Raw genomic sequence first — 27,294 nt, 5'->3', positions numbered from 1 at the left:
AGACGCATGCCCAGACATAATAAGATAGAATTGAACATGGGGTCTTCTTGCTGACCCTCTAAGCTTGAGCAATTTTCTGTCTTGTTTTCTGCTGAGTCGCACTTGGTGCTGAGCCACATACATAGTTTTCTCTAGCCTGTTAGGCGGATGTCGTTGGTTAGTAAACTCCCTGCATTATAACAGGATGCCACTCATCTTCCCAAACATCCAACACCTTGCTCTTTCCTTTTATCTCTTTGCTGCTGTATGGAAGTGCTGGTTTTAGCTTTTTGTATTGTATTTAACTAATCAATGTGCTATAACAGCAGGACACCCAATTTTCCTCTGTGTTCTTTCTTTAAAAAATGTCATATAGCCAGACGAGGAAATAACTCTATTCCCCTCTCCTCCAGAAACCCCATAAAACCAGTGTGCATGCTACTGTGCACTTACACCATAGTAAATCAGGAGTTACTCTAATCACTCCAATCAGAATTACTCCTGATATACTTCAGTGTAAGCAAGTTTAGAATCAGACTCTATAAATCTACACCCTACATGGCAAAACAACTATTTGCGATTCTTCAAAAGCCAGATTGTCCTCCTGAACAACAATTTATAAATGAAAAGGGGTTTAATTTTAAAGAAAGGTGAAACTATTTTGGCATTAAAAATGTGCTTCACTGCCTTCTGAACCTCACTTTGTATTCATTCCTTACATTGTTTGTATTTTCATTGCCGTGACACTAAATGACACAAAATTCTTGCTGACAAAGGCATGAGGAAATTTGGTATTTCATATCCCAGAGAGCGGTATCCTGGGGAAACGTGGTACAATGTAGTGTGATACTTACATTTTTTCTCACTTTTTCAGCAATGTATAAATTAATTCCTTCTCCTGCACAAGCATGTAACATTATATTTTACTTAATGTGTTTTCATTTGTTTATGAGTTTGTCACTATGTTTTACTTTATTTTTTTCCCATTTGTTATATACAACAGCACAGGATTCTCAAAATAACCATAAAGCCCATTTGAAGACTCAATTTTATCTGTGTAAGTGGTAACAAGCCAAGTGATTGTGGTTTTCTTGCTGTGAAAATGATGTGGTTTTAAGATTTTTACTCATTGATTTTAGTGTGACATTAAGTATTTCGGAACTTGATCTGTTAAGAACCTCTTCCTTCCACAGCTCAAGAGCTGAATTTTGAAACCCTTACATTGGTGAGAAGTTGACCTAATTGGCGTTACTCATGTGAGTGACTGCTCCTAAAAGAGCTCACTGTAGCCAAATAAGATTTCTCATCTGATTAGGTTACGGGACTCCAAATAACTAATTGGGGGCTTGATCCTGCGTAATGCTCACTACTGTGAATTCAATGGGCCAGCTCATGGCATTATTCCATAGTAAGTCTTTGGTCTTTGGCCAGCATTTGCAAATCTCTACCCAAAAGCTAGGCCATTGCTGTTGCACTTCTAACCACAGCAGCTGTTTGCCAGCAACCTAGGAGAGTCAGCGCAAGCCTTCACAGATGTTAGTTCGCCAGGAAATGTCTGATATATAGAATGGTGATTTCTTTAATACACTGGCCAGTGTACATGTATTTTGATGTTCTAAAAACATTTCAATATCATGCAACCAGACAAAACATTTTATGCAGGGTGCACGAACAAGCCCAGAGGGCATTCAGCTGCTAACTTACTCATACAAGTTGGCTGATGGCATCATAACATTTATTAATCTTGCCAGTGTGCAGTGAAAGGGGTTTGGTAACGTAATGTACCAAACCATTTACAATAGATTTTCTGAATGTCACATTAAATCATGCACGTTAAGCTCTCTGAGTATCTGATGCCCAGTTAAAGACTAGGTCATGTAGCAACAGTTTTTCACCCATTATATTTTGCCATCCTAGGAATGCAGGTGTTGGAATGGAATGGCATCCCCTTGACTGCAAGAACTTATGAAGAAGTCCAGAGTATCATTAGTCAACAGAGTGGGGAAGCAGAAATATGTGTAAGACTGTGAGTTTTTCCCCATCTTTCTGTTTCCATTTTTTTTGGCTTTTCATGGCTTTTTTTTATTTACAATTGTTAAGGTGGAACCTTTGCGAGCCTTGAGGATTTGTATATGTGTAAATAACTAGAAAATGAGTTCAATGTGAGTTTTGGAGGTTTCCTTGTTCTGTAATAAATCATTAAAAATACAACAAAGGGATGAGTTAAAAGAGATTTTAGCTAATCATGTTTTTATCAATAATGATGTCTCCCTTTCCCGGACAAATTCTGCTCTCATTACACAGGTACAATCCCATTGAATTCATTGGGGATGGCCAGTGTAAAGAGATAAGAATTTAGCCTTCCCATGACTTCTGTTGAAACATGTTACATTAAGATGGAAGCTGTACACTCATCTAAACACCATGAGAAATGTTTGTATTTCAATATAATCTTACATTCAATCCATTAAAGATTTCACCTTAAAATAATCATTTTTCTCAGCACATTAACTTTAACGGCATTGCAAATTTGTATCAGCTAAGAAGGGGCCATGCTTGGGAGCTGCTTTCTGTCATTAATCACTTCTCATTTATATACTTAATAAAATAACGAGGGTATAAGGAAAGAGTTTCTTTTGTCTCAGGCTTCTCATTGCTTTCTTTAGGGACCTCAACATGCTCTCAGATTCTGAGAATCCACAGCATTTGGAACTGCATGACCCAGTAAAGGCTGGTAGGTGAAAGCAGATTGCTTTCAAATGTATGGACTGGATAGCCATAAGCACCACAGTTGAAAATTATGAATGATATATGCAAAGTTTATTTGCATTTTAAGCACATAACAGAACCTCATGAAATGTCTGGTATGTGACTTTAGTTCCTAAATTGCATAAAAATAAATGTTCTCTGCTCTGATTAGCTTATGAAGTCTTCCATTCCAGACTTTGGAGTCTCTTTCGTGCTCATATCCTTTCTTAGTCCTTTTCTTTTTGCATGAATTTGCTCAGCAGTGACTTGAATTTATTATTTGGTTATTTAAACAAAAATGTTGGATTAACTGTTGTTATACCAAAGTACGGGTTCTCAACAAAACTGGAAGAGTTCTAGAAGCTATAGATATGGTGTAAATCAGCAGCTGAAGATCTGGCCGATTACCTTACTGTAGCAAAAGGGAATTCCACTTCATGGCTAAAGAAGATTCCTTCTAGAGGGTTTATGAGATAGCTGGAGTTAGATGGCACGGTGTTGAATAGGAAGAGTGGGGGACCTGTTGTCTTCAAATTCTTTTTGCACTGAAATTTGGAGTCAGATCTTCAATTAGTGGAAATAAAAGCAGGCAATCTGGACAACTTTGATTTATTTTAAAGATTAGTGTTTTGATCCACTGCTGGAATAACCATAGGACTGCATGATTTAGCAATTATCAATGTAAAGCTCTTTTACTTTAATCCAGTAGACAAGGCGAAGTCCCCAGGGGTCGATCCTAAGCAGCTGGCAGCGGAGCTCCAAAAGGTTTCCCTACAGCAGTCCCCTTTGGTTGCATCCTCAGCAGTGGAGAAAGGATCTCATGTCCATTCTGGCACTCCCTCTGCCACCTCCAGTGCCGTTCCCAGCCCTGGCCAGCCTGGTTCACCATCAGTGAGCAAAAAACGGCACAGCAGCAAGGTAAGATGCTTCCACTTGTGATACGCTGCTCAGTTCAGTGAATAAACAAGAAGTGGTCACAAGAAGTGAGTAGTTCTCTTCCGACATGATCCCTCTCCTGTAGCAACGGAGGAGGGCCTCACACATGTAAATGAATTTACCCACAGCACACCCCCCATGACGAAGACGAATTGTTCCTATTTTATAGGTGAGGAACTGAGGCACAAAGATGATATGACTTAACCAGGATCACACAGGCAGTCTGTGATAGAGACAGGAATTGAACCGAGATATCCTGAGTCCAATTTGAGTGTTTTAGCAAAAAGATTGTCCTACTCATCCCATCTCTGGTCTTTCATGTACTATCCTGTATACTCTGTGTGGAATACTGGCTTTAAGGAAGCCAAAACTCCCATGGATCTCATTGGGTCTGTCTACACTGCAATTAAAATCCCACAGCTGACTCAGGTTCATGAAGCTTAGACTAAGGGGCGGCTTAACTAGAGTGTAGACATTCAGACTCATGCTGCAGGTTCAGACCGACCTCGCAGGTTCTTCGAGCCCAAGCCCCAACCTGAGCCCAAAGGTTTATACTACAATTAAACAGCCCCTTAGCCCAAGCCCAGGGGCCCGAGTCAGCTGACACGGGCCAGCCATGGCTTTTTAATTGCCATGTGGACATACCCAAAGGGCCAGGATTTCACCCAGAAAAACACAGGAGGAGACTAACTATGTTTTGCACAGTGCTGAAAAGTTATAAATGATAAATAATCATAGTGGCAGTAACTATAAGAATTGCTTTGAGTGCCAAGAAGAAAGGTAACAAGAATGTTAACATCAAGATCTGTCTTTCTCACTATCCCATTTCCATGCGTTAGTTATTAACGGCACCCTCAGATCTTCTTTGTCAAATATTGTCCAATTCTCAGCTGAACCCATGTGTTCAACCGCATATTCAAAAGGCATTAGCAATATTTTTCATATGGGAAGCTGGAAAAAAGGACTATCAATTTATGTATCACTTCCCTAGATTTTCATCAAAAGATTTGTTGCCTGCAATAGAAATCAATGTTGCAACGCCTGCACTTTTTGTGCAATTTGCAAGAAAGAATGCTCAAGTCTTTTCTAAAGGAGGTTATCATCATTTATAATATAGGGAAAAGCTAAACATTAAGGAGTGTTCCAAATGTGAAAGCAGTGCACTGCCTTTCTATATTTAGATCTCTGTATAGGATTTTGTAAGGTCTCCCATTATTATTATTTATTCGTTCTGTGGTAGCATGTAGGAGCCCTGGGTATGAATCAGGACCCCATTGTGCAGCGCTGTATTAACACAGAAAAAAGATGGTTCCTGCCTCAAGGAGCTTACAATCTAAATAAATCATTGTGGATCTAAGTACCTTCCATGAGAGGTGAACACATGAATCTCTTTCTCTCTCTCATCCAGCTATCCCAGCAGGAACAAGCTCAGACTTATAATTAGAGAGCTGCTGTGGGAAAGCTGCATCAGTGAGATAGGTTATGCCTTTTGTGGTGATCCTTTATATTTGATGTGGCAGTGAGTTCTATAGTCTTTGTCCAGATCCTCAGAAAATTGTGTGTCTTGTAGATAAGAGCCTTCCCCTATTTGTTAGCCACTCTAGTTTGTGAATTATTGTCCTTAAAATTTGACCTCCTACTATATTTATTCCTTAACTGAGAGATACTGGCCAGAAATCCCATAGATGGGCTAAACATAAGCTAGTACATGCCAATAAGGCACATATAAAACACATAACGTTTCACAAAGGAAAATCAATCCAATGTGCATTATTGTTTTACAAATTTCATAAAAATTAAATAAAAGGGGTGTTGGCAGTCACATGAAGAAGATTAAGTAATTACAAATCCTCTCTTTTTTCTGCATATCATATCCAAAAGTATGTATTCCCTATATAATAATCATGCCTATCACTGATATACCTGGCTTCCGTTTCTTGATCTACAGAACATAACTGTACTGAGATCTGTTAAATCACAGTGTTATAACTCATGAAATTTGGAGCTCCATTCCACTTTTGATTTATGACATTGGCACTCAGACTACAACCTTGATCCATCACATTTGCAAAAGTTTCATGACAGCCTAAATGTTCCAGACTGGTCTTCTTTTTGGTAGTGATCATATTCCTAGCAAATAAAATCTTCTGCTTAAAGGTTTTTGTATAGCACATTTGATGTACTCCAGAACTGATGTAGAATCTCTTTGATATTCTGTAATGCAGATTCCCTCACATTTAATACTTTGTCCCATTACCATGGAGAGTGATAGAGCATAACATCAGAGCCTGGCATTACAGGAGCTCCCCATCACAGTAATGACAACCTTCCCTGGCAAGTGTGACAGCATTACAAAGCACCAGCTCTTATATGGAAAAAGAAATGTAACAAAAGAAATTAAACGATGCTGCAGAGAAGGGAGTTGAGCCATGAATGGGCTACGTCTTGTCTGTTTCTTTTCTAAACTGATGCACAATCATGTTGCAGTCCAGATTACATGCCGGATACTAGGCATCTGGCTATAAATGTTCTTCAGGAACAATTTTCTTAGTCTTTTGAAGAAGAATAGGCGACTTTCTAAGTCCTTAGAGTTCCTAATTCCCATTGAAGCAGCAGTGAGTTGCTTTTTCTTTTGCCAAATTATTCTTTATTAATGCCCTGATTCAGCAAGATACTTGATCACATGCCTAACTTTAAGCATGTGGACAGTCCCACAGAGTGACATTTCAACCGACTTAAAAAACCCCCTACTTGAATATTTAAATTAAAGTGTCTTGCTGAATCAGGGCCTAAACAAATAAATGAGGATAATTTTAAAAAGCTGTAAAATTGTTAAAGCATTACGGAGGAATTTATAATGTTTCATATAGTGTATGAGTATTTTTGCAGATACACGTTGTGGAGCCATAGTGACTTCTTAGTTAAAGGTGTAAATTGCTTTGCATTATAAGTTCAGTTTGAACAACCTGCCCCAGATTCCACTTTCAGCCTAAAGTTTATCAAATGATGTTTCCTGACAGAAGAGAATTTTTCTTTTCACCCAGTATTTGTGATGAATCAGCCCTGACATTTTTTAGTTTCTAAGTTTTGCAATGTAAGTCTGCATCTACCCTAGAATATCTTGTATCTGTTTTCCAGCAGCATTGCAACTCAGTTAACCAGTCTTATCTGCTCGAGGGAAGATAGAGCTCAGCCTTTTTAAGCACCATCCCATGAAAACTTGCCCTAAGCTATCAATGAGTAAAATTAATCCCTTTGCTGAGGGCTAGTACATGGCCTGTGAAGTGACAGTAACTGGGACTAGATGACAGGGGATGGATCATTCAATAATTGCCCTGTTCTGTTCATTCGCTCTGAAGCACTTGGCACTGGACACTGTTGAAGACAGGATGGTGGGCTAGATGGACCGTTGGTCTGACCCAGTATAGCTATTGTTATGAACCATTTAAATCCTGTTCTGAGGACTTAAATGGGGTTTAAATGATGCACAGACCATGAATTAAGAAGTGAATTTTACTCAATAGTGTCTTTGAGTATTTTTTTAAAAGGTTGAGTGGTAGAAGTTGTTTGCTATCCATATTTGCAACTTCGACAATTCAGTTGGGACTTGGAACAGTTTATAAACTCATAGGTCTGGTGTAGTTTAGCAGTTGTCTCCCGAATTGCTCACATTAAAGGGGTTTGTAAGCTCCTAGAAGAGCTGGTCAGAAATTTTCCACTGAAATGATTTTTTGTCAGAAAGTGCAGTTTCGAAAAAATCAAAGGTTTTCCATGGATTCTTTTCCCCTGGAATTTTTCTTGATTTTCCATTGGGGGAAATCTAAAGGAAATATTTCAGGTAAGTTTTACCTGAATCAAAATACTTCAGTTTGTTGAGCTAACCTGAAACATTTTGTTTTCAGTCAGTTCAACATTAAACTGCATCTGCTTATGATACTGTGGTGCCCCGTGGGAATTGTGGTTCAGGTGCTTCATGTCCCATTCTCTCCTATGGGCTAGGCTGCTTGGCTGGACTACATTTCCCATGATGCACTCCCACATTCTTCTGACTGAGCTTTGTGGGGAATCGTGGGAGTCCCATCACTGCAGTGCATCATAGGAGATGTTCAGGAGTCTGGTAAGGAAAGCTTGAACACACCTCTGTTGAGGAGCACAGATAGGAAGGGAATGGGAGTTTACAAATTCTCGTGGTTTGTGAGGAGGGTGTTATGGCCGTGTGGAGGGAACAGAGCAATTTACCATAGATGCAACATGGTCCACTTAAAAATGGATTCATCCCTATGTATCAGTCCGCCAAGTCTGCTTCTTGGGTCAACATCTCTTAGGTATTAGATCTCATTCAGAAGCTGTGATGCTTTTGTCTCCTCCACTGTTCTTTAACCACTTCTCTGAGAGAAGGGAGTTAATGCAGCAAGGAGCATCAGTTACTTCCATGCACATTTCCAGTAGGAATTTACTATTTTTTGTGAGGACCACATCTCAAAGAGCATATGCTCCCCATTCCCCACCATCTACATGGATGGTAACACATTTGCACTACTCTCCCACTTCTTTGTGTCATATCTGCTTCCTACCCGTCTTCCAGACCCTTTGTTCCCATCTTCACCATGCAGCACAAAGGAGCAGAGTTCTGCAGAACTAGGCACTATGACTATGGATTAAATTTGATGTAAGCAAATGCAAGGCCAATACACATTGCAAGGAAAACTTCTTAATAGTTTGTACTCATTGATGGATTCTGAAACAGCTGTAACATTTAGAGATAAAGACCTAGGAGTCAAGATAGAGAATACAACAAAGAAGATGGCTCAATATGCACTGGCAATCCAACAGGCTGCATTAAGAACGCAGGGACCAATATAGAAAATATGATTTTGTCTGTATATAAATTGATGGTTTGTCTTTAGCCTGAATATTTCATTTATTTTTGGTAACCTCATCTCAAAAAGAGCACTGCAGAAATAAGAAAGGCTAAACAGGGCAATGAAAACAACTAGAGTTGAGATGCTTCAAAAAAGAGCAAACTGGAAAAAAACTAGGATTCATTTTGCTGGTGGTGTAACCACTACAGAAGTCAGTGGAGTTAGGCCCACTTATATCATCAGCGAATTTGGCCCTAGCACTGTTTAGCGTGTAAAGAAGAAGAGTAAGAGGAGATATCATAGGAGTATAGAATTAGATGAGAAGCCCATTTATTATAATAATAAATACTAGCTAGGTAGATCTCAGATCCCTTTACAAAGAGGGCATCATTACACACATTTTACAGATGGGGAAACTGAGGCACTGGCAGATGAAGTAAATTACCCAAGGTTACCCAGTAATCCACTGAGGCAGCTGAGAATAGAACCCAGGTCTCCAGAGTCCTATTTAACAGACTTATTTAACTTAAATGATTTAGTCTTCTAATAAAATAACAAAAAGAAACTTGATGAAATGTGTAGACAATAAATTTATACTGAATAACAGGAATTTGTTATGTAACGTTTAATTACTTTTATAATTATTCCACAGGGCAATGAGGACAATCACTTTGTATGATTCTAAAAAGGATTTGACACATACCAGATGTGTGACAGTAGCCTCTGCTGCTTCATTAGCCATAGGAAAAAAATTACAAGAGTCGCCAATTCTCAATACTCTCGTAACGCACAACCATGTGGGGGCAAGAAGATGTGTTTCCCCATGGCACTTATTCATGTGACATTAATGTGGTGAGGAGAGTGGGGTATTCCTCCAAACACTGTGTACAAGCCTGCATCAAAAAATTCCTATGTTCCTATTAGAGATTGCCCTCAACTACAACATTTCAATGAAGGGGTTAGGCATTGAATCCATCTCTAGTTCCTGCAGAATGTTTTAATATTTTTTAGGTTGAACACATTGGGCCAGATTGGGCCTATCCCTTGTGCAGAGGTGGGAAAGAGAACAAAGAGGTTTTTCCTTCATCCCCACCCTATTTAAGTTACCCTTACCAAGGTCCAGCAGCAATTGCAGCCCTTACTGGACCTGGGTGGAGAAATTAAATTCCATTTTGTGGAAAATTTTGAAATTGCAAAATGTGGTTTCATGCTGATTCAAGATTTTTTGTGAAGCAGAGCGAAGCCATGGGTCCCCTGACTCCAAGGCAGTCTGTCTGGTGGGCTATCTGGGCACCAGGGATCCTAGGAACCCAGGCTGCCAAGGAGCCATGAGAGCTTGGGAACCGGAGCTTCCAGGATCTTGGCTCTCTGCCTGGTGTGCTGCTGAGGATCTGAGTGTGTAAGCTGGCAGGAAACTAGGCTAGGTTCCATCAGACTCCTATCTAGTTTCCGTTGGAGTTTCACTGCAATTGAACCATCTCGGCAGAACATTTCAATTTTGACATATTGGCAAATTCCGACAAAACAGAATTTTGCATCTGAATTTTTCCAACCAGCACTAATCCCTATACACAAGGAGGCTAGGGAACTGCTCCCATTTAGTGCACCCAGAGAGGAAAGGACATTGCACTACTCTGTCTTCACTGACGGTGGCAAATTCGCCGCCGTCAGATCGATTTCTCTGGATCAACTGAGAGGTCAGTGAAGACCCATTCAGTCGATCCAGAAATCGCCGTATTAAGACCACCTTCTCAAGTGGTGTAGCGCTGTGTCAATGGGAACACTGTTCCCGTTGGTGCAGTGCAGTGAACATGGCATGCAGAAGGGAAGCAGAGAAGTCGACGGGAGTTACGCAAGTTCTTTGCATCACATGTGTAACTCCGGTCAACTGCTGCCGAATCTCGGAGGTAAGTGTAGACCAGCTCTTAGGCATGATTCAACATATACACAACCCAGAGCTCCAGCTCTTGCTCTAGATCTAATCTTGAACTGTTGCTTTTCAATGCACTGGCAAATTCTCTTTGATCCTTTGAGGAATGCAGTAGCCACAAGATATGTTTTATAACATGACCTTAGCACAGCAAGAGGAGTCATATTAATGTAGAACTGCCACTGCAATTCACCTCTGCAGCTTAGGAGAAGGTCAATCTTCTGAGCCTTCTTTTACTGGCTGTAAGAATAGTGAGTTTGTCTTTGTTTGGAACTTTTCATTTTCTGCTGCATCAGCCAAGGAACCAGGTATGGAGCAAATATAAAAGTACTGAAAACTTTGCTGTAAAATCTGATAGACCCTGGTTGGATGACCAATCATTGGCAGAATGGAGGAAGGTCCAGGCTGGCTCAAGGACACCGTCATATAATGAAACAGCCTTTTCTGCATGTCCAGGATATCAAACAAATTGTGACATTTTTCGTGAACTGTAGAAACATAATTATCTAAGGACTTTACTGTCCTGGTCAGCAATCCATGGACCTCAGTAAGGGAGAATAAATAGGAAGAAGCAGGGATATACAGAGATTTGAAGAAGGGGACAAGAAGCTTAAATCTGATGTGGTAAAAGATGGAGAGCCAGTGGAGTGATTCAAAGAGGGGAGTGACATGAATACATTGATGGGCAAGGAAGATGATACTCAAGAATAAATGAATGAACCATCATCACAAATTGATTTGGAATTGTCAAGTCCACTTGAAAATTCACTCACTTTAATCCTGTCCTCCATGCTCATCCAAGAAATTATGGGAAAATAATCGGCCTTGACCTAAAGTAGTTTAATCCATGCAGTTCTACAGAAATACAGTTGTGTCATCTCTGCAAAGTCACTTAAGCATGGTCTACACCTAAAAATTAGATTGACACTCAGGGCTTTGAAAAATTTCACACCCTGTGTGACATAGTTAGGTCGACCTATCCCCCACTGTAGGCACAGCTAGGTCGATGGAAGAATTTTTTCTATGGAAGCACCTCTTCTATCAATGTCGGCTTAAGTGCTGTAGCTATGCTACTGTAATGTAGACATACCCTTAATCTCTCTCAGTGCTGCAGTTCCCTCTCTGTAAAATGAGGATGATGTCACTTTCTTTTCCTCCTGAATGTTGTCTGTCTTATCTGTTTAGATTGTAAACTCTTTGGGACTTAGACCGTTTCTTGCTGAGTGTTTGTTCAATACCTCGCATAAAGATCTTGGATGGGGGTCACTAGGCCCCAATTAAAATACTATAATAACCATAATAATAATTAATAATACATAAATAATAAGCATACTAGCTGGAGTCAAAAGAAAAGTGGATTTCTAAGGTAATGGTAGATAGAGCACTGTAAACAGAGCTTAGTAAAAATGTTAACATTGAAAGGCTATTATGTTTAATCTATGTGTCTCTATATATTTTTTTTATCTGGCAGCCCACTGAAGCCACAAAGTCCACTTCCCATCCAATCACTGGAGAAATTCAGGTAAATACATCCCGGATTTATTGCTCTTGAACATATTTAGGTTTAGAATGAGTCTTCAGAACAGGACCTGTCCTGTGTGGTTTGGGCTGATTCTGAGGTAATTTGGACCCCTTGAAATGTCACTAAAGCTAATGAAATGATGCAGGGTGTAAATCAATGACAGATTTGGACCTCTGACTTTATTATTAGCGTGTGAAATACAAGATCAATTCAACAGTAGCATGGGAATTGCTACTGCTCTCTAAAGGACTAAAAAAATTAATTGAATTTGATTCCAATCTGTAATCCTTGGGCTCTCACTATGATTCACTTCAGAAAATCTGACACTAAATATATATGCAAGCAAAGTTGTGGATTTTCCAAGATGCAGTTCAATTTTTTCCATGCAGTGCTGATAGCTGGATAGATGTGATTTGAAGTAACCTCACTGGAGGTTTAAAAATAAAAAAATCATGAAACTCTGGAGATGAAAGTGTGGTGGGCATAGCAAATGCTGCTGATGGGGAGAGAGAATTGCCTCCCAATTCCATGTCAGTTCCCATTTCAGGGTCACCTTACTCAAATGGGAGTCCCGCTGACTTCAATGTGTAGGTGGCATGGAGTGGGTAAGCTCCCAACCTCTTGGCTGGAAGCCATTTCTGCTGCTGCTAGGGAGCTGGGGAAAGCAGCTGGTAGCACCTTTGAAATTATCCTCCTCTATCTATGTCTTCCCCCTTAGTCCACTTCCTACAGTGGCTCAGAGAGCCAAGTGTCTGTGGTTTAAAGCAAAACAGCCTAGGGGAATAGCTGGCTCTGGCAGCCTCTTTGGTCAGCTATTAGCAGATATGGTATGAGAAGCAGAGGCACTGATAGTTTGTGGAAGACAGGCCAGCTATACCATAGGTGCAGAGTGAAGAAAGGGACAGCACCACCAGAGACATGGGGGGAATGAAGGATGAGGCCAGTGTCTTGTAGAGTCAAGAGAAGATGACACGAGTTAGACATTTAGGGTGTGTGGGAAAAGCCCATTCCAAATTATATGGATTATTTGAACCTGTGCGAGTGAATATTCGCTACTCCCCTGAGTGATTGGGAACAATCATGTACTGTCAATGGGATAGACTGAGATGGCTTAAGTTTGTGAGTGCAGGAGACTGACCGATGGAGTCCACACCAACATGCTGGTTTTTGACTCTGTGCCTGAGGAGGCTGTTGGCAGGTCAGTCTCTTTTTTTCATGGCGGTGTGAACAGTTATTTTAGCAGGAAGCAGAATCTGCTTCTGTGCTTCCAGTTCACTGAAAGATTAAATCATCTGCTGAGATGAGCAGCTTGTCAGGGTAGGTTTAAAAAGATGTGAATAGGTGTTGCTGCATTTAATAGACATTTATGCAAAGGATTTCTTCAAGTATTTTAATATCCTCTCTAGCTTCAAATCAACTATGACAAGCACCTTGGCAATCTTATCATCCACATTCTTCAAGCAAGAAATCTTGCTCCACGAGACAACAATGGCTATTCTGATCCTTTTGTTAAAGTCTATCTACTTCCAGGGAGAGGGTAAGTGGAGGGGAAATTTCAGGTTGAACTCTGTTGCTTTTCATTGTCTTTGACTCCAGTCCTGAATAACAGAACTCAGATTAAAGCTTCAGAAAATACATTTAGTATCAAGCATCAAGGACTGAGCATCTCTTTATTTTTTTTTTAACAAGGCATTGCAAATGAAGGGCCCAATCCTATTTCCAGTGAAATCCGTATGAGTTTTGTCATTGATTTCAGTGGGATCCGAATTAGGCCTGTAGACTGAATCTTTATTTTAAATTTTGTACCAAATGAAATTCACACATGTGCACAAATTATGTTAAAATAACATTGTGATCTGGGGAAACCCACGAGATCCATGGAGTTCAGACTTCCCATTAGGAATCTGTCTAATTCTGTAGCTCTACCTGTTTCTCGGGCTCTTATGTGTTTGGAAGATTGTAATGAAGAACATGGCAAGGTGAGACTAGGGTGGAATTTCATCTTTAGCTCACATTTTTTCTGGGTTTTGTGAATTTAAGACCTAGATTTGTCAATTACAATAATCTCTGTCTGATTGATTTTAAGGGTACAATGTAAAATTTAAAAGGTGAAAACATTAGACATAAAACATCCCTTTTATGAGAGCATATGAGAGTTAAAATATTTGATAGGTTGGTAGGTGGTGTTCCCCACTGAAGTGTTTGTGTAGTGTTTTATATAACTTTTTCACAGGTCATAATGAATTCTTTGAACCATTGGTATAATTGCAAGTATGTAATCAGTGCTCTTTTCAAATGCATACTGCTGCCTGGTAGACTGTAATAATTCTGGTTTTAGGCCCTGATCTTGCCTGCAGTTACACATGTGCGTGACATTCCACACTTGAGCAGTCCCACTGACTTCAGTAGTGGAACTGCTTCGCATACAGTTAACCACATGCATAAGAACTTGCAGAAGCAGGGCCTTATTTTGCAGTGGCACAATCTTCAGGGACCTGGGTGTGGGCAATCAGGCCTAATGATTACAGTCAGGTGCCTGGAACCAAAGCCAGAGACAGAATCAGCTTCCCAAGCCAAAGGTCAAAGCCAAAGTCTGGTGCCAAGCAAAGGGTCAAAGCTGGAGACAGAGTAAGGAATCAAGGCAGGGAACGAAGCCATGGTCAGCATTAGGGGTAGGGCATAGGATCAGGGACCTGGAGCGAGGCAGGAAAACAGGAACTGGGAACCAATGGTGGTCTGGGGAAAGGAGGAGAGGAACAAGTGAGAAGGGAGGGCTAAAGGGTCAGGCAAGCAGGCAGGGTCCATACTGACAGCCAACCAAGGATTCACCGAGCTGTTCAGACACCTTCCTGTGTCTCTTTCTGGTGTAAGTAGAGCATTCCAGCCAATCAGTGAAGCTGGACATCTCCCCCAATCAGGAATTTTGTGGGCAGGGTCCTGTGTGAGCTGCAGCTTCACTAGCCCCCTTCTCCACTGGTTCAAGTGAGCTGCTGGGTGGCAGCCACAGTCTGAGCATTGTCTTGCAGTGCCCAGGTTTGAGGCCCCTAATCCTTCATACAGTCCTGTCAACTTTCATGTATGTGAATAATCCCATTGGCACTAACAGAGTCTTTGGCTATGGCCACATTAGTTAAAAACATGTGTCTGACTTCTGTACTTATAGGAGGCTGAAAGCTGTTGGAGAATATTTGTTTTAGAGGTGTTATGATCCTCTGGCATAGCTAGGTTTATTTTTTAAATCAAACCTGTATAGGCCATTGACGTATCAAAGAGGTTCATGCCTTTTAGTAGCTTGTAAATCAAATTTTAAAACTGATTATTTTATATAAATGACTTTTGCCGAGCCAAGCAGCACAACAGTCAGCTCTTGAGTGTGTGCACTAACATTTTAAACCAGTAGTTCTTAAAGGGTCTTAGTATGTGATTTACTGCACATATTTGGCTGCCAGGTAATACATTAATTTAAGAACTACAGTTCTCTTGGACACAAATGATGGCAATCACTCCAAAGGATCTCTGACAGTCAGTCAATATGCTCTCTAAAGCAATCCCTGAGTACAGATTGATGGCCCAATTCTGCAAACCCTTACTTAAAAGAATGCATATGGACTTTAGTGGACTGATAGTCTTTAATAGGTCCCAGCTCTGCAAGTGCATGTGGACAGGTTTAGCTTCACACATGTGAGCTATTCCCATGAGCAGTCCCATTCATTTCAATGTTGCAAATTAAATGTTGGAAACATTTACACAGATGAAGAAGTAACTCACATAACCATTACATTAATTTATATATATTTTTTTAAATGTATTTCTTTGCACTATACCCACCAGCATTAGTCCATACGATGGAATAATGACCTGCACCTTACCAGTGAATCTATTTTTGAGCTATGCCATAGCAGCATGATACCTCAGAAATGAGTATTTTACCTTTGGTTTGTATATATAATGTGATCATGGATTGAGACTCTTTATGGTCGAATTTTCAAATTGCCTCCTTAATTGCAACCATATAATTTATGGACACTTCCATTTGCATGCATGTATGTACCAAACTCTATGCTTGCATCATGTAAGCAAACCATGAAAATGTGTGCACATATGCTGCATTGCATACACAAATATTTGTGCATAAACAAATGGATTTATTCTTTTGAAAATTTGACACTTATTAGCCAAATGTTCAACTTAGGATGAATTTCTGAACTATGGTCCCAACTCAGCAAGGTATTTAACTGCATGTGTAACTAAAAGCACATGAATTGTCCCACTGAAATCATGCATGTTCTTAAGTACCTTGCTGATTGTGGCTTTAAAGGGATCAGTCTTGCTCTCAGAGAAACTGGTCATGAAACTCCCATTAATTTCAATGGGAGCAGAAGTAGATTCAAAATGGCCTATGAACATATTGTGACATCAGCAGTTCTATTTTATGTAAAAATAGTTTTTATTGCTTGTGCATATTGTCATGTGAGACATTGTGGAGGCTTTTTATGGCCCTGGTTTTGTAGAATTAAGACTTTAAGTTAGACATAGGTCCAAGCTACAAAGTTCTGACCTCAGTTCAAATCCAGCTCCAGACGTTGACAAAGTTCTGAGGTGTTTGAATTTCCATTGTGGTTTGGGCCCATTTCTAGCTGAAACTGTGATTAATGTTATCATTCACAATGGGACTTGATGCTTTGGGGATTCTTTGTACATAACACAGACAATTAAAGTGAAGAGATGCTCAAAAAGTACATTTCTTTTATCTGAATGCAAATGCATTCACTGATTGCTAACAAGTATCTTTCCTTTTGATGTAGTTCAATCCATATCAAAATACATATTCTTGTTAATGTCTGTTTCCTGTGATTCTGATACTAGAAACTGCCCTTTTATTATTCACATGTTCTCTCTTTCGTTTCTGTCTCTTCCCATTTTCTCTCATGCTGCTTCCTCTACTTTCTCATCTCTATTTATTAACCTGTCTCCTCACTGGGTCCATTCAGACAAGTCATGGTTGTCCAGAATGCAAGGTAGAGTGACCTATCTTTCAATTTTTCTCTTTAAAGCATGTCTGCATCAAGCTGTGATTATCTTATGCATGTACCTATAGATTTTCCTTCAGTTCTGATGACCTATAAATCCAGCAAATGAATCCAGTCTAATGTATCTGATTTCCAGAAGGGATAGAAATTTTGTGTGTGTGTGTGTGTGTGTGTGTGTGTGTGTGTGTGTGTGTGTGTGTGTGTGTGTGTGTGTGTGTGTGTGTGTGTGTGTGTGTGTGTGTGTGTGTGTGTGTGGGGGGGGGGGGGAATTGTTGTGGTTCCTTGATTCATAACGTTTTAGGATCAAACTCTTCAGTCTTTCATTAATTAAAACTTCCATTGAAGTGAATGGGAATTTTGTTCAGTCAAGTACTGCAGAAATTGGCCCTTACTCGTTGACGCTTGTGATTAACTGTGAACTTGTCACATCATTTTCACAGAGGTTACTGCTGAGAGAAAATCAGATTGGTTGGCACTATTTAGAAGTGACCCAATCCTACATTTCTTTAGAACTCCTGTGCACCTTATACAAAACCTTTGCATTAATACCAAATGGCATTATAGATTATTGTACTAAATGGATTTATAGCTGTCTGGCAAAAGTCCACATTTAAATGGCAGTCTGAAGCAGGCAGAATTGAAATGTTAGTTGTTAGAATTACCAGTGCTGGATTTTTGACTGCAAGGGTAAAACAGATTAGAAGCCAAAATTCTGCTCTCAGATACATCAGTGTAAACCCAGATTACAGCTGGTAAGGAGTTGGATGTTCTGTTTTGTGGAAAATTCCATTATTTTGAATTTTTTTCATTCCAAAACAGAATGAAAACAAACAAAAAAATGATTTTTTCCCTTTGAAACAAAATACTAAAACAAAATTCATTTCAGGTCAATCAAAATATTTCATTTTGATAAAATCTAAAAACTTCTTTGCAATTTTGTCCTTTAAAGACTTTTTAAAATATTTTTACAGCTAATTAATTTTGTTCTGAAATGTCATTTTTAAATGAAAAATTGAAAGTTCCATTCCAATAATATCAAAATACTTTTTCTGGGATTTTGGGGAAGGAGGTGGGAGGGTGGAAAGGGAAGGGGTAGGGAGCTCCTACAGAAAATTTCATTGAAATGACACATTTTTCAAAACTTGTTAATTCAGAGGAAAATGGTGTATTTGTCACAAAACTGTTTTGTCCAAAAATTTCTGACCAGCTCTAATCCAGAGTAACACCAGATGGAATTCAGCCCTCTAACCTCATATTTACTTAAAGGAAAATTTAAACAGGCCAATAGATGGCTTTTTTAATGAACAAATTTCTGATCTGCCTAACATCACTGTTTTGTCATAATTCATATTATTATATAATTAATGTATTCAAATGTTAATTTTTACATGTAAGAATTGTATAATACTTTCTATTGTGCTATAAGTAATATATTGTGTTACTGCATAGAACAGCAGGATATAAATGAGGAAATCCAGAGAAATGATAGAGAAAAGGAAGAGCCTGTTTGTGTTTTTTCCACACATGGCATGTCCTATGACTTTCAAGTATGAACTCCATTGGGAGTAGACTAGTTTTAATGATGGTGTTGTATTAAAGCATCACCATCTGTTAATCACAGGCAAAGAGAAGAGTTGTAATCTAGAGGAACAGACCCAATGTATTTGCCAGGTCTTTCTCTCCAAAGTTGTACAGTCCTTTAACTGGCATTCTGCTTTGTGTGGGCTTTTCTAGATTAGGTCAGAGTGGTTTTCTGTTTTTTTTAATTTTCTTCGGTGCACCAGATCCAGTCCCTCTTGCAACAGCACAAGATGCCAAATTCTGCTCTCACACATATACAACTGGAGTAACTGCATGGACTTCACTGGAATTACTCCAGATTTACACTGGTATCAAGGAGACCAGCCTCTGTCCTGTGTCTCTGCCAGCTGCATGATGCTGGTACTGCATGAAGCACCATCTCCCGTGTCACAGAAAGGAATCAGTATCTCTGAAAGGGGATGCTGTTGCAGCACTGCAGTAGGAGAACTGAGCTAGGAGCGTTTTCTTTGGCATGAGCCAGATTGTCTCCTACATGGAAATTACCTGAGTAGGGGACTGGAAATTCCATGATGTTTAATTTTCTTGGATGGATAGATTGAGTGGGGAAGTCCATCCCCTACACACTTTCAAAAACCAAGAAATTCTTCTCCCAAAACCAGTCGATCTCTTGAGTGCTATGGTGGCCGTCCAGAGCCATCCAGACGGACTCCCTGTGCCTCTGTACTGTCTTCTATGTTCCCCATGGTCCCTGTTCCCCCATCTCCTACCCCAGGTAGGAGGGAAATGGAATCCAACTTGTGCAAGGGGAGTCTTGGCGAGTTAATTTTTACAGGTCAGCACTGGCTGATCAGAAAAAGAGATACACAGCTGAAGAGTGGTGTGAGGACAGAGAGATGCTCACCCCAGTTCTGCCTCTTCTCAGTTTACCCCATCTCCAGATGGGCAGACACAGAAAAGCCTTGGGAGGGGCTTGGGATCAGCGGAATGGGGGGAACAATGCCACTGAGTTTGTCTGGTTTTCTTAATAGTCATAAATATTTAAGTGAACCATGGAATAAGTTTAGTCGTCATAACCTTTCTGCTTCCCAGAGAGGCTTAGGATTTGGTGGTGGTGGTGGTTGTTTTTGCCTTCTTTGCAAAAAATGCAGAGTAATAAGACTTTAGGGTGAATTTCTTTTTAACATACATTCATTCCCCCTGGAATCCTATCCATATTTCTTTTACTGGTACATGAAAAAACAAAAGAAAAAAGAGAAAGATCTCCTTTTTCAAAAGCTATCATTATACTCTGTGGTTGACAGAACCAGTTGCATTATGGACAGTTTGTGCTTTTCTCTCTTAAGTGGAAGTGGGAAGACACTCTGCTTTACAAACCACAAGGCCATGCACATTTTTTAGTAAAGTGGAGGACAGCAGTACATCATGATTTGAAAGAAAACGAATGTACGGAATGGCTAGGAGTGGGATGCAGAAGAACTGCAAGTCACTGTCTTTATAAAGTGTCACTCAGAACTGAATGCATGAGGAAAAGAGGCAGGAGAGGGATTTCATATACCTGTCACTGTCATCACAAATGCCTTGTTATTACTGAACAGATCTCAGCCGTGCCGTATGTTTTTCAGTGACTGTGATATAATAAAGTGTGAGGAAGAGGAGGATGTGGGCCTTTGGTCCTGTCTGAAAAATATGGATATAGACAAACATATATTGAAAATAGAGTAGGGTTTGTTAGAAAAGGGTAAGTATTTTCTGTGGAAAAATTCAGAAAGAACTTTTCCAAACCTTTTTGCAAAATTGGGGCCACTTGTAGAGTATAATGTATTGTCTGACATGAGTAAGGGTATCAGACTATGACCACTGTGTCCAAAGCTGTAATTATGCAAGTACTCAAAATGAGGCAATCCATACTGTCTTTTACTCCATTAGAACCATAGCAGGGGGTAAAATAGTACTTGCCAAATGAAAAAGGACAAATCCATCTGGGAAATATTACTTGTACACTTTCAGAGTGGTCTTACAAACAAGGAAGAGTAATCAAAAATAAAATAGTCTTCAAGTCTTTGACTGTTCCTTTACATTAGAGCCACACTTAAGTGTAGGTAAAAGAACAGTTAACTTTTATTTTATCAGAAAGGTTCTACTCTTTAAATTTATTTGGGTTCTCAGAATCCTATTAGTTCTTGACATTTTCTTAGCTAACCCTATGGCATTTTTTCCATTAAAATTTATATTAAATTAAAATTGATATGCAAATGGATATAGCATCAAGGTTTGTAGTGCCCAAGGAATCCATAATGTATGAACGGTGAGTGCATTACTTGCTCTGCATCCAGGAAATGCAGGGTATAATTGGGTATATTTCAGCTCCTCTTCAATGCAGCTAATTCAGCCAAACCTCTTACAGTTGCCTATTGATAAAAATAAGCTTGATGCACTTTTATGCTTGGTCTCAGTACAGCTGGAAGTGAAGCCAGAGAACAGGATCAATATGAAATTAGTGTTTCTATCATTAACAGTATATCAGTGTACCCTGGCTTTCATTGACTGTTCCTCTGAGATGAGACTCCTGTGATTAAAGAATACAAAATAAAAATAAAATGGATTAAGCCTACCTAAATGTGCTAACAGGAAGATGTTCTTTGGGAATGAAAAAAAGAAAGAAACACATTATCATTTACAGCTGTCATTAGAACTCTGCTCTAAAGAGACAGGAGGTATTTATAACGACAATAATAAACAGCCTGTTTCCTGATGCTGGAGGTTGAATAGTTTTCTTGTAGGCAGGCTGAGCCTTCAAAAGGCTCATAAGGTGAGGTTTTTAAAGACAGAATCATGAAAGCATGGTATATCAACTTGGGCAATGCAGTTACAGAAGGTAGGCTCTCATTGTACTCTTATAGCCCTGAGTTGTTGGGGTTTTTTTCTATTTCCATGGAACATTTTCTGCACAAGAACAGAAGGAAACAAAAGGACTAATGTAATGTTCCTTGCCTTTGTTCAAATTCAGTGCTGAGTACAAGCGGAGGACTAAATACGTGCAGAAAAGCTTGAATCCTGAGTGGAATCAGACGGTCATTTATAAAAATATCTCCATGGAGCAGGTGCGTGACTATTAGCACTGTCCACTGTGATTTTCTGTTCCGTCTACTGTTTGTATTGCCAGTGACTGGCATTGTGGAATCAGAGGTGATGATGTAGGGAGTTCATCCCCCTGAGAAATCCTGCTATCATATTGAAGGGAAGTGTGAATGATTTCCTTACCTCTGATAGAGCTCATTCCCTCTAGAGATTTACTTGTCCCTTCAACTCATAAAATTACTTCCCACTAGTATTTTTGTCCCTTTTGAAATGAACCATATTGCACCTACTATCAGCTATTTAAAAAGGGGTTTGAAGGTAAATACCCTTGATCCCGCTATTAATTCTATACACACACATACATTATTTAAAATCACACAAGGTGAACACTATGATGCTGCGCTTTCAATTTACTCAGTGTATTTTTCAGAGATAAATTATAAGTAAGTTAAGCAAGCACACTTAGTATAAGTTTGTTTACCAAGTGGTGTTGTCTTTGTCTCACCGTCTGGGGTGACTCATGACAGTGAGTACCACCCTCAAAGCAGACTGTCAAGAAGCAGGGGGAAAACCTATAATTAGAAAAATCTGTAATTAGCTTTCACCAAGCCAGTTAACAAATGTGAATTCCTAAAGCAGTATTCCAGTCTTCCCATGGAGTCACAGACAGTCCCATTGGTCATTCCATTCCATCTTGCCACCTAGGCAAGCTGGACTTTTTGATATATGGTTGCTTCACACCAAAAGTCATGACAATATTTAGGTTACTCCCAGTCCCAAAGGACCGGTCACTTACCCCAGGTTAATTGTACTCAGATCTCAAACCAAAGACAATGCTTATAGCCAATCCTGTAATAAACCAAACAAAGGTTTAATAACTAGGAATAAGAAATAAAAGAGTTATTTACAAGGTTCAGGCAGGTTAGCATACACACACAAATGAGTTACAGTCAGGTTTCAAAAGGTAATATAAATGTCTATAGTAAGCAAATTCTGTTTATCCTTTAGGGCTACCCTAGGCAAAACAGCTGAGGACTCTGCACATGCTTAGAAATCCTCTCCCCTCAGAGTTCAAGCATCAAAAGAATAATAAGTTCTCCTTAACAGGCATTTTTATTCCCTTCCCCCAGCATCGGACTTCTAACCTCTTCAGGACAGGGGACAGGGGAAGCAAGCCACAAAGTCTTTTTCCACAATGGCCCATTTGGATTCAATAGTTTTTCCTGATGGGCAGGAAATAATACCTTCTGTAGGATTCCATTTGCACCATTTGCTTTAGGTGAAGTTTTTTCCCTGTTTGGTCAGCTACATAGTTTAAAAACAAACATTTTACAGTTATAGAACAAACAGTTAATAATTAGCTTATAGCATGGTATATAGAGGTTCTAACTGAGATTAATGCATGCAGCAATTTACAGACATTTTATACGTATTTATAAAAATCCAGTACCTATCTTAAAAATGCTAACACACAGGTGAGACAAACTGGTTTCCAACTATGCATTTGTTAATGTTCAGTGAGGCCTGTGACCAGTTTGATTTAAAAGAGAAATCTTTGGTGATCTTAAACAAAAAAGAAGCTTCCAATAAGTGGAAACTTGGACAGATAACTAGGGAGGAGTATAAAAATATTGCTCAAGCACGCAGGAGTGAAATCAGGAAGGCCAAAGCACAACTGGAGTTGTAGCTATCAAGGGACATGAAGGGTAACAGGAAGGATTTCTACAGGTATGTTAGCAACAAGAAGAAGGTCAAGGAAAGTGTGGGCTCCTTCCTGAATAGGAGAGACAACCTAGTGATGGGTGATGTGGAAAAAACTGAAGTACTCAATGTTTTTTTTGCCTCTGTCTTCACAGACAAGGTCAAGACTACTGTACTGGGCAGCACAGTATGGGGAGGAAGTTAGCAGCCCTCAGTGATGAAAGAACAGGTTCAGGATTTTGATACAGTCTCCCACAGTATTCTTGCCATCAAGTTAAAGACGTATAGGTTGGATGAATAGACAATAAGCTGGTTAGATCATATGGCTCAATGGGTAGTGATCAACGGCTCAATGTCTAGTTGGCAGCAGGTAACAAGCAGAGTGCCTCAGGGGTCCGTCCTGGGGTCAGTTTTGTTCAACATCTTCATTATTGATCTGGCTGATGGGGTGGATTGCACCCTCAGCAAGTTTGCAGATAACAGTAAGCTGAGGGGAGTGGTAGAAACCCTGGAGGGTAGGGATAGGATACAGAGTGACCTAGAATTAGACGATTGGCCAAAAGAAATCTGATGAGTTTCAACAAGGACAAGTGCAGAGTCCTGCACTTAGGATGGAAGAATCCCATGCACTGTTACAGACTGAGGATCGAATGGCTAGGCAGCAGTTCTGCCAAAAGGCACCTGGGGGTTACAGGGGACAAGAAGCTGGATATGAGTCAATAGTGTGCCCTTGTTGCCAAAAGGCTAATGGCATATAGGGCTGCATTAGTAGGAGCATTGCCAGCACTACAAGGGAATTGATTATTCCTCCCTATTCGGCACTGGTAAGGCCACACATGGAGTATTGTGCCCAGTTTTGGGCCCCTCACTACAGGAAGGATGTGGCCAGATTGGAGAGAGATATTTTGACCTTTTTAAAAAGGCCAACAAAATGAGGATCTCCCTCCAAGAATTATGGAGGAATGGACCTAAACAGATTATTTGTTTCCAGCACCTGGATTCAGTTGCATTTCCCTAATATTCCTGTATTTCTTAGCATTTTGTTCTTGACACTTTCAGCTTTAATTTTTTTTTCACAGCCATCCAGTCTCTCAGTACTTAATAAATGCCTTCAGTCTGCCAAGTTTACCACTTTAGAATCACCAGATTTTTTCGGCTGCCTGGATGTGGTCCTTCATCCTGACACACAGCCCTCAAAATTGGCCTCCCAGGTTCAAAGTTAATTATTCATTCTTCTCTTTCAGTGAGGATAGTGTGGATTAGGTTTTGCATGAAGCAATAGTAAACAAGCTAGCGCTGGGATTGTGTAGCTCACAAAATTGATAATGGGCTATGAAGTTTTTTACCTTTAAGTTCACGAGCTCAAATCCAGATCAGTTATGGTTCCAGGGTTTGTGTAAACTTTGTGTTTTGGTGTCACCTCGTGAGGGTTTGCACACATGGAATTTCAAACTAATCCAAAAATTCAAAGTGAAATTCAGCCAAATCCACTGCCTGCTTTCACAGTGAAGGTATCAGAAATGAAATGGCAAGTTTCCTATGGCTGCAACGCAGCCCCTAAACACAAAAGTTCACTAGAGAGGTTTGTAAATTTTAGCAAACTTTCCAAATAATCTGGGCTGATTTTCAAGTTTGAAATGGTTTGGTTTCAGGTTCTGCTGTGAAAATATCACACAGGACAAGATGAAATTAATTAAAGACAAGTGCAAAATACTGCACTTAGGAAGGAAAAATCAAATGCACAACTTACAGAACAGGGCTAGGTTACTGCAGAAAAAGTTCAGAGGGTTAAAGTGGATCACAAATTGAATGAAGTCAATACTGTGATGCAATTGCAAAAAAGGCTTATATCATTCTGGAGTGTGTTAACAGGAAGTAATTGTCCTGCTCTATCCGGCACTGATGGGGCCTCAGCTGGAGTACTATGTCCAGTTCTAGACAGCACATATTAGGAAAGTTAAATTGATTCCAGAGGAGAGCAACAAAAATGATAAAGGTTTAGAAACCTGAATTATGAGAAAAGGTTAAAAAAAAATGGGCAGGTGTAGTCTTGTGAAAAGAAGCCTGAGGGAGAAACTGATAACAGTCTTCAAATATTTTGAAGGTTGTTATAAAAGGACAAGGAACAATTGTTCTCCATATCCACTGATATGATATGATAGGACACGAGTAATGTGGTTAATCTATGGCAAGGGAAGTTTAGGAAAAGCTTTCTAACTATAAAGGATAGTTAAATTCTGGAATAGGCTTCCAAGAGAGCTACTGGAATGCCCATCACTGGAGGGTTTTAAGAACAGGTTGGACAAACGCCTATGAAGGATGGTCTAGGCTTACTTGGTCCTTTCTAAGTACAGGGAATTGGATTTGATGAACTCTCAGGCCTTTTGATTCTATAATCAAAGTCATGCTTGCCTGCTGACAGTGAATAAGTGTTATTAAATGTTTGCTAATACAGTCCTTTGAACATCACTGTCTAGACATTGGCTGGTTATATAATTTTTCATTTTCATTTTCTCTTTCATAACCTGGCAGAAATTAAACTGAAAATAATTACGAGAAAGACTTTTGAATGAAATAGACTTTTTCAAAACCATGATGATTAATTTTGCAATGTAGCAAGTTCTAGTTTGACAGTTGAAGGGAAAATAAGTAAAACTCTGCATATTTATTTCATAATTTAAGTTTTTGGAAGGGGATAATGGTGGAGATATACTTAATTTAGGAAGGGGTTTCTAGACACACATTACAAACACTGCTATGGTATTGTCAGTGTAAGCCCCCTTTCTTTAGGATAGGTGGAGGATGGGATGGTGAAAGCCAAGGATTTGGCATTAAAAGTTCTGAGTTTTATTCCTATCTTTGCCATTGACACAGTGTATGACCTTGGATAAATCAAAAAACGAATGGCTGCCACATTTTTTTGATCATTGTAAAGGGGGTAGCAATATTTCCCTATATTAGAGGAATTTTGTGTGGCTTAGTTCTTTAATGTTTGTAAACAACTTATACTTCCTGGAATGAAATTAATATATAATAGATTTATTTATAGAGGGTATACTTTTGAAAAATATTTAAGTGACTTAGGAGCCTAACTTCAATTTTCAAAAGTGATTTAGGCATTTTGGAGCCTAAGTTTCATGGAAAGTCACTTAGGTTCCTAAATGCCGAAGTCACTTTTAAATATGCAATGTAGATTTCTAAATCACTTAGGCTCTTTTGAAAATGGTATCAAAATTCCCTTCCTGCCCCTGTACACCAAGAGACCTTTATAACAATATAAAAGCCAATACATTTAAAAACCTCGTAAAATATTAATATAAAACTAAAAAACTACAAATAATTATAAAATTATTATGTATTATTAATTATTCTGCACCATGCATCCTGGCATAAATTAGTATTATGCTCTTCCAAAAATGTTTTGAAGAAAAGTAATAAGAGGAGGCTCTACATCTGGCATAGGACTCAGGGACTGCATTAAAATGTTCTGCTTCCCCATTCAGTGAGTTGTGTGAATTTTCCCAGGGGAGAAAGTAGAAAACATTCACAATTTTGTGCTCCATAGCTATATGTACCCAACATCACAGTCATCAGCAATACCACACAAGCCACAATCTCCAGACCTTCAGTTCCAGAAATGGAGACCTCTGCCATGTGAACTATTAATATAGTAGTTAGCTGTTAATTGTTTCAGAGTCAGTTACTAGGGGAGATGTTAATCACGTACACTGGGGGGCACTGACATTCTAGGCAGTATATAGGGAAATGGCAGACATTAGCCATTATTCTGTGCACTCCCTCAACCTGTCCTCTAGAATCTGAGATTGACAGGAGTTCAGATCCAAGAACGTAGCAACATTTATAAATCTATCTGTGGTGGCATAGATACTTTATGTGGAGTCTAGTCCCAATCACTAAGCAACTGTCACCTGTCATCAGCAGGGCTACATTTCAGCATCTTCTGCT

At 39.5% G+C, this 27,294-nt stretch overlaps 1 protein-coding gene across 1 annotated transcript in view; it reads left to right on the top strand.

Moving 5' to 3' along the window:
- Positions 1-27,294, top strand: part of PCLO (piccolo presynaptic cytomatrix protein) — a 470,221-nt gene that overhangs the window by 367,556 nt on the left and 75,371 nt on the right. The window contains exons 12-18 of the mRNA XM_067564601.1: positions 1,897-2,005; positions 2,646-2,713; positions 3,434-3,645; positions 11,927-11,977; positions 13,384-13,514; positions 16,969-16,995; positions 21,557-21,650. Of these exons, the coding sequence (XP_067420702.1) occupies positions 1,897-2,005; positions 2,646-2,713; positions 3,434-3,645; positions 11,927-11,977; positions 13,384-13,514; positions 16,969-16,995; positions 21,557-21,650 (692 nt within the window). The remainder of the gene's footprint in view (positions 1-1,896; positions 2,006-2,645; positions 2,714-3,433; positions 3,646-11,926; positions 11,978-13,383; positions 13,515-16,968; positions 16,996-21,556; positions 21,651-27,294) is intronic.

Source organism: Emydura macquarii, unplaced genomic scaffold (assembly GCF_026122565.2).
Source record: "Emydura macquarii macquarii isolate MOO-44397 ecotype Brisbane River unplaced genomic scaffold, CSIRO-AGI_Emac_v2 contig_2636, whole genome shotgun sequence".
NCBI classification, from domain to species: domain Eukaryota; kingdom Metazoa; phylum Chordata; order Testudines; family Chelidae; genus Emydura; species Emydura macquarii.
The sequence above is the reverse complement of the archived record's forward strand: the minus strand, read 5'-3'. Positions and strand labels throughout refer to the sequence as shown.